The 10,926-nt window shown below is 34.1% G+C and overlaps 1 protein-coding gene across 1 annotated transcript; it reads left to right on the forward strand.

Annotated features, from left to right (window-relative positions):
- Positions 1-939: 939 nt before the first annotated feature.
- On the forward strand, positions 940-7,907 carry LOC120082989 (ATP-dependent Clp protease ATP-binding subunit ClpA homolog CD4B, chloroplastic-like). The gene is made up of 9 exons (XM_039038447.1): positions 940-1,724; positions 2,466-2,581; positions 2,671-2,793; positions 2,885-3,070; positions 4,303-4,518; positions 5,433-5,650; positions 5,966-6,041; positions 6,125-6,214; positions 6,418-7,907. The coding sequence occupies exons 1-9, from the start codon at positions 1,160-1,162 to the stop codon at positions 7,591-7,593; spliced, it is 2,766 nt and encodes a 921-aa protein (XP_038894375.1). The 5' UTR covers positions 940-1,159; the 3' UTR covers positions 7,594-7,907.
- The last annotated feature ends 3,019 nt before the right edge of the window (positions 7,908-10,926 follow it).

Below are 10,926 nucleotides of genomic sequence, written 5' to 3' on the forward strand. Positions count from 1 at the left end.
CAAAAGAAAATAATATTTTGAAACATAGAAACTAAATAGAAATTATACTTATAACTCAATACCAAAAGTGTGTTTTTCCAATAAACTTGTTGGTTAAAAAACACTTTTGGTCTCTAAACTAGAAACAACGAGTTAATCAATAAACTTTAATTGTAACGATTTAGTCCCTATACATTTAAATTTGAAACATTTTAGTCCATATGCTTTGAAACTTGTAACAATTTAATCTCTATCCTGAAAAATCTCATCAAAATCAAATATAAACTTTTGTTAAATAACTATTTAGTCTTTACAATATATAAATAAAATTGATTTATGATCCATTTATCCATCTATATGTGAAGAAAATTTAGTGAAATCTTAATGATATTTTTTATGATAGAGATTAAATCATTTTTCATTAAAATTTAAGAACTAAATAGTTATAAATTTAAAAATATAAAAACTAAATCGTTATCTAGTAAAGTAAAAAAAAAACTAAAATTATTTGTGGTTTTTAACCCAACTTTAGATTTGGAGAAGATTTGCACTCCTTTTGGAGAAGATTGCCGGATGAAAATCTATGCGATAAATTAAATTAAAAAAAAAATATGGGAATGAACCGTGAGATAGTGAAGGTTAATTCTTAATTTGGTTTCGGAAAGTAAAGCAAAATTTGTTTCTCATATTTTAAAAAATATTTGTAATTCAATATCTACTAAAGAGGAGTTGTCAATTATTAGAAAATTCGTTTGCAAAAAAAAAAAAAAAAGAAAAAAAAGAAAAAAAAAGAAAAAGAAATTATTAGGGAATTTATTGTAAACTTTATATGCCAACTTGAACTATAGAAAACTTACATGATAATTGAATTATCCAATAAAGGAAAATAAATAAATAAATAAAAAGCACAAAATAAAATTGAAAAATAAAGATATTATAAATACAGAATCTGACTGCCCTAAATCGGAAGAAACCCCAACTCTGATTCAATCTCGTTCTCTCTCACGATCACCCCATCCGGCGGTGGATTCCTGGTGGGCGGCGGCTGTTTCTTATCTTATGAGCATCCACCTCAACGGCTGCGGCCATAAATTCTTCTCCAGCTAGCAGCAGCTGCCCCTTTGAGAACTTCCCATAAATTTCACTATTTTTCTCTAAAAGTTGTGACTTTGTGGATATCATGGCTAGAATTTTGGTTCAACCGACAAATATTCTTGGTCTTGTTGGTGGAAGTAAGAGTTCCCCTTCAAGAGGATCAAGTAATGTAAAACGGGTTGTTAAAATGATGTCTAGTGTACATTCACCTGGTTTGAGGATGAGAAGCTTTTCTGGACTTAGAGGGTTTAATTCTTTGGATAATATGTTGAGAACTGGACAAGATTTTCATTCGAAGATGGCAATTACAATCTCTTCTAGGCGAAGGAAGGCTAGCAGGTGTGTTCCAAGAGCAATGTTTGAGCGATTTACTGAAAAAGCGATTAGAGTAATTATGCTTGCTCAGGAGGAAACGAGACGGCTTGGTCATGATTTTGTTGGCACAGAACAGATCCTTTTGGGTCTTATTGGGGAAGGCACTGGTATTGCTGCTAAGGTTCTTAAATCTATGGGAATTAATCTTAAAGATGCTCGTGTGGAAGTGGAGAAGATAATTGGTCGGGGTGGTGGGTTTGTTGGTGTAGAAATCCCATTCACTTCTCTTGCAAAGCGTCTTTTGGAACACTCTCTTGAGGAAGCTCGCCAACTCGGTAATTTTTCTCTGCCTCTTTGATTCTGTTCCGCTTGAATCTATTTGATTTCACTCTGTATAGTTACAAGTAGCAATTTTGTTTCTTAGTTTATGCACTGTGGCAAGTAAGGGCTTGAAGCTTTGCTGGGTGCTTAAATCGTGGTGTCTAGTTTTCAAAACTAGAATGCTTGATAAGAGAAAAAAAAATCATTGTTTTGTCCGAAGTTGTCTCCGAGAACTGGTGTTGGATCACTAATAATCTTTCTATGAAGTAGTCAAATGTGGCTTGATACGATGCATATCATTTTAAAGGCATGGTATTGACATTATACTTTGTTGGCATTTTCTCATAGTAGTATTTAGTTAGTTTTTTCAACTTTAAAAATTTACAAATTTCACTATCCTTTTTTTCCGCGCAAAAATTGTATGGTTCATAGTCCAAAGGTTTTTTTTTTTTTTTTTTCCCTCCTTCCCGCAATAAGTATCAGTTTAATCCCTTTTATTTTAACATTTTAAACTTATACCATTTCCACTGGTAGATGCTAGATTTATGCTAACTTCTTAGAAATCTGAAGGGATGTATATCCCATGTGTATTTATGTGTGTCTCTGGATATGTAGGTCCATGTGCCGTTAGTTGGATCTTGTCTTGTGTATTTCTTATGTGTGCTGTCCATTGTTAAACTTCTTAACATTGTACTGACTAGGAAACTTAACATTGTATTGACTATGAAACTTGCATGAATTTCCTGCATTTTCAGGCCACAATTATATTGGGTCAGAGCACTTGCTTCTGGGACTACTTCGTGAAGGGGAGGGTGTTGCAGCTCGTGTTCTTGAAAATTTAGGTGCTGATCCCACTAACATACGGACTCAGGCAAGAATTTCATCCTGACACTATAGATTTATTTTATTTGAGGAAGACATTTTAAACAGCGCCTAATAATTTACAAATTGAGTTAACAGGTTATTCGGATGGTGGGTGAGAGCACAGAGGCTGTTGGTGCTGGTGTTGGAGGAGGGACCAGTGGGAACAAGATGCCAACCCTGGAAGAGTATGGGACAAACTTAACTAAGCTGGCAGAAGAGGTGCTTTGGAAATATATTTCTGTGACTCCTGACAAAGATTTGTTTATTCTGTGAAAACACAGGCTCTCATTTCAGTTTCTTGCCTCTCCAGGGTAAACTAGATCCTGTTGTTGGTAGGCAGCAGCAAATAGAACGTGTAACCCAAATTCTTGGTCGGAGAACAAAGAATAACCCTTGCCTCATTGGTGAACCTGGTGTTGGAAAATCGGCCATTGCTGAAGGTCTGGCTCAAAGGATTGCTAATGGGGATGTTCCTGAAACGATAGAAGGGAAGAAGGTTAGAATTTATTCTTCCAGTAACTGGCCTCTTTTACTAGAATACAAGAACATACCTCGTTGTTTGTTGAACAATCTATGTTGCTGTCCTAAAATGTTAAAGCTGTAATCTTTGTTGTTTCCATCTGTATTTTCTTCTCTTAGAAATTTGGAAAGAAAGAAACTTTAGGATGTCAGATCATAATAGGGCTAGAGAATGCCTATGGTGTGGGATTTTATTCATTATTTGATCTTGAATTGTTGTATTTTTGCATTTTCTTGCATGGTGTACTTTTTAACATACAACTGTGAAAATAGAAAATCATGTCTACTAACTTTAATCTGTATAGCTTTGGATCCTTACATGGTTGACTGTTCTTGAGTATTTTTGTATAATGTTCGTGGTGTCGGTAACATTTATTAGGGGATGGTACAATGTTAAATTACCCAGTACAAGCCTCGAGTTGGAAATTTAAAAAGAAAATAAACTTTTAGGATACTAACACGGTTGTAACGTACTGTAGAGATCCTTTGGTGGTTTTTAAACCCTAAGCATATTATTATAGATAATGACTTTTTCACGATCTATGTAGTCCTTTTGTATAACTTTTTGATCGCTAATTCCTTTTGTATGGCTGGGACATTTATCCCCTCTTTTTGTAGCCTTTCATTTACTTATTCACTAAATTTGGACCTGCTGTTAGAAGTCCTACTCACGATATTTATAATATTACTATTTTATACTCAACTTTTCTAGCCAATATTTGAGATTTTATTTCCTCGATGGTAATCTTTATGGCCTAATATCTAAACCCGTAATTGTAACATTTCGAATATGATGCATATATTTCTTCAGAGTATTATATCTTTTGATGCAATTTCAAATAAGACACACACTGAATGACCAATCTTGCATCCTTCGTAGAAATAATGTTACTACATTTTAAGTATTGTGTGTTTTTGTTTGAACAAGAAACAAAGTATTGTGCAATTGTATATCTATTTCAACCATAATTACAATTAAGCAGCCGGCTGCACTTTGTTAGCAGACAAGTACCAGAAACTCTGTAGGCTATTTATTTCTGGTAATTGTTCTCTTACTACAAATGAAGGAATCAATTTTGTTTGCAAAACCCGTTCTCAACAATCTTTTTATTTTTTATTTTTTTGTAGTTTGAACTAGTTGGCTATTTTTCTCCACTTTTCTGGGGCACTTGTTATTGAGTTAGTTTTTTAGAACCATCTGTTGTGCAGGTTATAACCTTGGATATGGGCCTTCTTGTAGCTGGCACGAAATATCGTGGGGAGTTTGAAGAAAGATTAAAAAAACTGATGGAGGAAATAAAACAAAGTGATGAGATTATTCTTTTTATTGATGAGGTGCACACATTAATTGGAGCAGGGGCTGCAGAAGGAGCTATTGATGCAGCAAACATATTAAAACCCGCCCTTGCAAGGGGCGAACTGCAGGTATTCTCGAGACCATATAATTCACTTAAAAAAAATGTCCAAAGAAACTAAGAGGCCATGGTAGTGGAAAGCTATTGCATGAAGACCTTCCACTCCAGGTTAAAAAAAGAAAAAAAAATATATGACCCAACAATTTTTTGAGATAAGAGACCAAACATTCCCAACAAAATAAGGCTAAAACAACTTACGAGGCCGGGGCAGAGTAAAATCAGAGAAGGAAGCTATTGGATGAAAACCTTCCGCTCTAGGTTAATAAAAAGATCGTGGTTAATCAACATTTTTTATTTGGGTGAAGGATGCTCTAACATCTAATGAACAAGATTCCAAAAACTATTTATGGATTTCTTCTGTTTCTCATGAAAAATTTATGGCTTCCTTACAACCGTATGAGCCACAAAAAGCTCTGATGCGCACTATTAAGATCTGTAGCTTTTCTTTTCAACCAACTAAGAGTTTTACATTGTAGTTTACATTGTAGTCTAACTTGATTAATCAAGCTCCTGATGGCAAGGTATCACTAAAAAACTTGTCCTTAAGGACGAACTTTAGTTTCTGAGGGAGTAGTTCGGAGCTTCAAGTCCAAGAACTGTGGAGCTATCTTGGGTCCACGTTAATATATCTTTTTTAGAACCAAAACTAACCACCTGGATCTCCTCTCTGTTTTTGTTAACCAAGTTGTATTTTAATGAAGATTCTACACAATAAAGAGATATTCTGTATCTGTCATCACAAGAAGTGACAAAAAGGGGAAAAAAAAAACAATTGTTACAAAATATTGGATAACAAATACTTATAAAGTTCATAACAAGACAGGCTGGTACTTTTCAATCCTTGTAATCCTTAAAATGTTGAGTTACATGTTTTAGTTCTTTGCTCCCTGCGCTGCCTAATTGTCTGGCTCTCTATTTTTACAGTGCATTGGAGCTACAACCTTGGACGAATACAGAAAACACATTGAGAAAGACCCAGCCTTAGAACGACGATTTCAGCCAGTCAGAGTGCCAGAACCATCTGTGGATGAAACCATACAGATTTTGAGAGGCCTCAGGGAACGGTATGAAATCCACCACAAACTTCGTTACACAGATGAAGCATTAGAAGCTGCCGCACAGCTGTCATACCAGTACATAAGGTATGTTATTTTTTGAAAGTACATTACGTATGTTATGATTGCCTTGAAAGTTAATATTTAGTTAAGTGGAGGAAAAAAAGCCCTTTGATGTTTAACATCCACTTGTTCTACCTCCTAATAGACTAATTTGGTTGGATAATTATTTGATAACATTAAAGACCACATATTTAGGTAGATTAGGTAAGCATGATAACGTGTCCAAGTTATTGCCTCTGACATTTTCTATGTATTATGTTAATATTGATGTGTGTAATAGATTTCCTTGTCGTGTCTGTGCTTTGGAATAATTAGTTAATGGGTATCTGTAAATTTCAGTGATCGATTCTTGCCTGATAAGGCAATCGACTTGATTGATGAAGCAGGTTCCCGAGTTCGCCTCCGTCATGCTCAGGTATGTTCTTGTAATCCCTTTCAACTTCTCCAATCCGGTCATTTTTCTTCATGATTTTGCTACATGTTTAATGTTATTTACAGTTACCTGAGGAAGCTAAGGAGGTTGAAAAAGAGCTCAGGCAGATCACGAAGGAGAAGAATGACGCTGTTCGGAGTCAAGATTTTGAGAAGGTAATTTTGTTATCTTCTATTCTTCTCCTAATAGCATTTTACAATTTAGTTTCCTGGAACCGCATATTGGTGTTCTTTTTATCTGGGTTTTCATATGAATGATCAAGTGGTAGCAAAATCTAGATTTTAGTATTTCCATGCCATTTTATTAGCTGATTCAGTTCTAGCAAATGAAACTCGAGTGAACTTCTACTTTTAAACAGGCTGGAGAATTGCGTGATAGAGAAATGGAACTTAAGGTTAAGATATCAGCTCTAATAGATAAGGGTAAGGAGATGAGCAAGGCAGAAAGAGAGGCAGGGGATGTAGGCCCTGTTGTGACTGAAGTTGATATTCAGCATATTGTCTCCTCCTGGACCGGCATTCCGGTCGAGAAAGTATCCACTGATGAATCTGACCGCCTGCTCAAAATGGAAGAGACCCTCCATAAGAGGGTCATTGGTCAAGATGAAGCAGTTAAAGCCATCAGCCGTGCCATACGCCGAGCTCGTGTTGGACTCAAGAATCCCAATCGTCCCATTGCAAGCTTTATATTTTCTGGTCCAACTGGTGTGGGTAAATCTGAGTTAGCAAAAGCATTGGCCGCTTACTATTTTGGCTCCGAAGAAGCAATGATTCGCCTTGATATGAGTGAATTTATGGAAAGACATACTGTTTCCAAGCTCATTGGTTCACCCCCTGGTTATGTTGGTTACACAGAGGGGGGTCAATTAACTGAGGCCGTTCGTCGTCGTCCATACACAGTGGTTCTCTTTGATGAGATTGAAAAAGCTCATCCTGATGTGTTCAACATGATGCTTCAAATTCTAGAGGATGGAAGGTTGACAGATAGCAAGGGCAGAACAGTGGACTTCAAGAATACACTTTTGATAATGACATCGAACGTGGGAAGCAGTGTAATAGAGAAGGGAGGTCGGAGAATAGGGTTCGACCTTGATTATGACGAGAAGGACAGTAGTTATAACCGTATCAAGAGCTTGGTGACGGAGGAACTGAAACAATACTTCAGGCCTGAGTTTTTGAACAGGTTGGATGAGATGATCGTGTTCCGTCAACTCACAAAACTGGAGGTGAAGGAGATTGCGGATATAATGCTGAAGGAAGTATTTGATAGACTAAAAGTAAAAGAAATTGATCTTCAAGTTACAGAAAGATTTAGAGATAGGGTAGTTGAGGAAGGATACGACCCAAGCTATGGTGCAAGACCATTGAGAAGGGCAATCATGAGACTTCTGGAGGACAGCATGGCTGAGAAGATGCTGGCAAGAGAGATCAAGGAGGGTAACTTGGTAATTGTGGATGCCGATTCCGATGGAAACGTGACGGTGCTCAATGGCGGAGCTGCTACTGAGTCTTTGGCAGATGCTATTCCTGTGTAACCTGTAAAGGTATGCACCCATTTTTTTTTGATAGGAGAATAACAACAATCTTATTATTTAGAAGTTAGGAAATGAAACGTAATTCCATCTTATTTAGTAGTTGTACTTTGTATAGTCTATTTATTTCTAACTAGATGGAAGGGGCAGTTGGTGCAGTGGATCTGGAAATATGTAGTTGATTTTCTTACTTCTTTTCTGTTCTAGTTGTATTTATTCATTTAATGGTTATTACCACTACGAGGATCGGCATGACTTTGCAGAACTTCGTTGTATCAATAAAATTGGTAATGTGCCATCACTTATTTATTTGTTTACTCGAAAGATTTACTTTTGAACGTCAAAAATATTTTTATTTGTTTACAATACTTTAGAAAGTGTTTAATAGGTGGTAAGTCTACTTTTGAACTTTAAAAATGTTCTTATAGGGTATTTAAACTCTTTCAAATGATTTGATTGGTAAAATATTATGTCTAATTTTGTTTAGTAGGTCTGTGAGCTGTAAAAAAGATGTTTATGCGTCAAGAAAATTAAACATCTTTCAAATATCCTAGGATGCTCTTATGGGAGTGTTTGAAGAGTTTTGGATGATGAGTTCTCGAGATTTCCATGTTTAACGTATTTTTTTAAATACATATCCCTATTATTTATCTGTATTTTATAATTAAAAATAAATATTTTAAATCATACACTCATTTGTGTTATATTGTGGTTTTTATTTTATAGAAAGATGTTTAAATTAATATTTATTTTACCAAAAATATCAATTAATATAGATTATTTTGGTGAGAAAAATAACGTACAAAATGATACAAACTATGTTTATTTAAAAAGAAATTGAAATTAACAAAAAAATGTTATATAAATTAAAATTATATTAAATTAATGAATAGTAAGAATATTTTGGAAATGAAACGAATATAGTTATCCAAGTATTTTAAGATAGTTGTAAAATATTTTTATAAAATTAAATATTGTTATCCAAAGATGTTAGACACTTTCCATTCGAGTTTTCAAAAAGTTCAATTATCTATTAAGAAATGAATGGTATCTTCAATCTTCATTGTTTTTTAATTTTTCATCTCACTTGTGTCGCTTCATTCCCTTTTCACTAAACGTTAACAATATTGTTCAATTATTTTATTTAATTTTTTTTTATCTTTTTCATATTTTATTTAATTTTTTATCTTTTTCACTTTTTATTGCTTATTTTATGTTAAGAATAAATAAGTTTATTTTACCCATTTGCCCATGATTTTAGGTTCATTAGTTATTTCATATAGCAATAAGAAAGAGCTTAGTTTAACTAATATAAAGATTGTATTATCAACATTGAGATAAGAGATTTGATCCACCTCTCTTCGTATTGTTAAAAAAATAAATATATTTAACAAAGTAGGTCGCTTGAACTTCTAATATGTCATTTCTTCCTCAATCACTATTGATATCTTTTTTCTTTCCTTTCTTCAATTGCTTTAGTCTTGTGTTCTTCAATCTTTTATTCCAGATCATCTTTTTCATTCTTTTCTTTCTCGTCTTTTTCAAGATCGAACTTGAGGCCTTGAAGAAGATGAGAAAGAAAAGACTAGAAGTTTTCTTTAAGATCGAACTAGAAGTTTGGTGCGATCATACCAACACTAACGTGTTGAATCCCATTAGAACTCTACAGTTAAGTGTGCTTGGACTAGAGTAGTACTAAGTTGAGTGACCATCTGGGAAGTCTTCATGTTGTACCTCTTTTATAAAGATTGAACTAGAAATCTAAAACTTATAGAATCTATTGGTAGCTATCACTAATAGACTTCTATCATATGACATAATAGAAATTTATTTGTGATAGCCATTGATATACTTATATATTAATTATTCAAAGGATTTTATCATTGATTTACAAATTCATTGACTATTGCTCATGTCTTTTAAGTGTTAGAAAATATTCACTTAGGTGGAAAATATGAATTTGATAATTCTTGGTTTGAAATTGATGATATTAGGGACATCGATGATATGACTTAGGTTGATATTAGTGGTATCCATATATAAGTGATATAACTTAGGTAGATAATAGTGACATCTGTGTACTAATGACATCGATTATTAATGATATGGGTGATAGAACTTAGGTAGATATAAGTAATATTCATGTATTCGTGATATCTAACTTAAGTAGATATTAGTGATAGAAGACTATTAGTGATATTAGTGATAGAAATCCATTAGTAATAATCATGATAAAAGTTATCATTGATAGTATGTTATCAGTGATAGAAACTATCATTGATTGCATGATATTAGATAGACCACAGAAGACATGTATTGGGATTGGTGTCCTAAATATCTATTGTATTCTCGTAGTTTGTAAATTATGTATAAAAAAAATTGTTATTATTATAATAATAATAAATTTTTAGCATACACTCTATCCAATAAACAAAGATCCTAGGTTATTTTATGTAATTTAAACATGTATGTTGAGACATATAGGTGGATCATGTTTAAATGATAACCTAAACGATCGAAAGTAGATGGATAAGGCTGGATACCTTATCCTGGTAACACTACGAATACGACTCGCTTTGTAGATGTTACAAATATTGTAACGTGCTACAAATGATCTAATCCCCACATGTGAGCGGAGGTATCCTATACAAAGAGTTTGTATAAGACCGGACCAGGAAATGAATGGTCTCATTATATAACATCGTCAATAATAGAGACTTACATTTCACCATGATGATCATAAGTGACATGACCTGAATCCTGAATGAGTTGTAAACTTCTGCTTATGAAGACGATCCTTTAATTTGCATGAATGAGAGTGACCAAATCGCCGACTCAATATGCTTATCATTTTGGAGATTCGTCTGATTGGGGAGCTGAGAACACAACTATACAAGACAAAGTTCACTCATTCCTTGATGTTGGGGTAAGTAGATAAATTGCTCCCTTAAGGACTTATTCTGGGGCTTGAACAATGTGGTCATACCCTCTATTGGCCTGAGAGGGATTTGGTTATAGTTGGACTATGGCTTATTGTTCATTAGAGGGATCGGTTGTACTTAAGAAGTTAGATGTAACTATATGGGCAAAACGGTAATTTTGACCCAATTGTACTTACGAGAAATTTGTGAAGGGTCATCGCTTTATTGATTGGTTATATCTAATAGACATAAAAATATATATGTAGTGTGAAGAGTGCAATTGTCGATCTTTAGTGGGGTGACCGACAATTAATAGATGTTGGATAATTTAATTAAAGGAGTTTAATTAATTATCTGAGTACCATTGGAGCCTCGATCTACAGGTCCATAAGGTCCCATTTGTAGCTCAATATGG

The sequence above is a fragment of the Benincasa hispida genome, chromosome 8 (assembly GCF_009727055.1).
Source record: "Benincasa hispida cultivar B227 chromosome 8, ASM972705v1, whole genome shotgun sequence".
Lineage (NCBI taxonomy): Eukaryota > Viridiplantae > Streptophyta > Magnoliopsida > Cucurbitales > Cucurbitaceae > Benincasa > Benincasa hispida.

Bases quoted from the DNA above. Each gene is read 5' to 3' on its own strand.
- LOC120082989 (XM_039038447.1), top strand. From the start codon at position 1,160: ATGGCTAGAATTTTGGTTCAACCGACAAATATTCTTGGTCTTGTTGGT. The intron at 3,071-4,302 runs GTTAGAATTTAT...TCTGTTGTGCAG, and splicing joins AAACGATAGAAGGGAAGAAG to GTTATAACCTTGGATATGGG. The intron at 4,519-5,432 runs GTATTCTCGAGA...CTATTTTTACAG, and splicing joins TTGCAAGGGGCGAACTGCAG to TGCATTGGAGCTACAACCTT.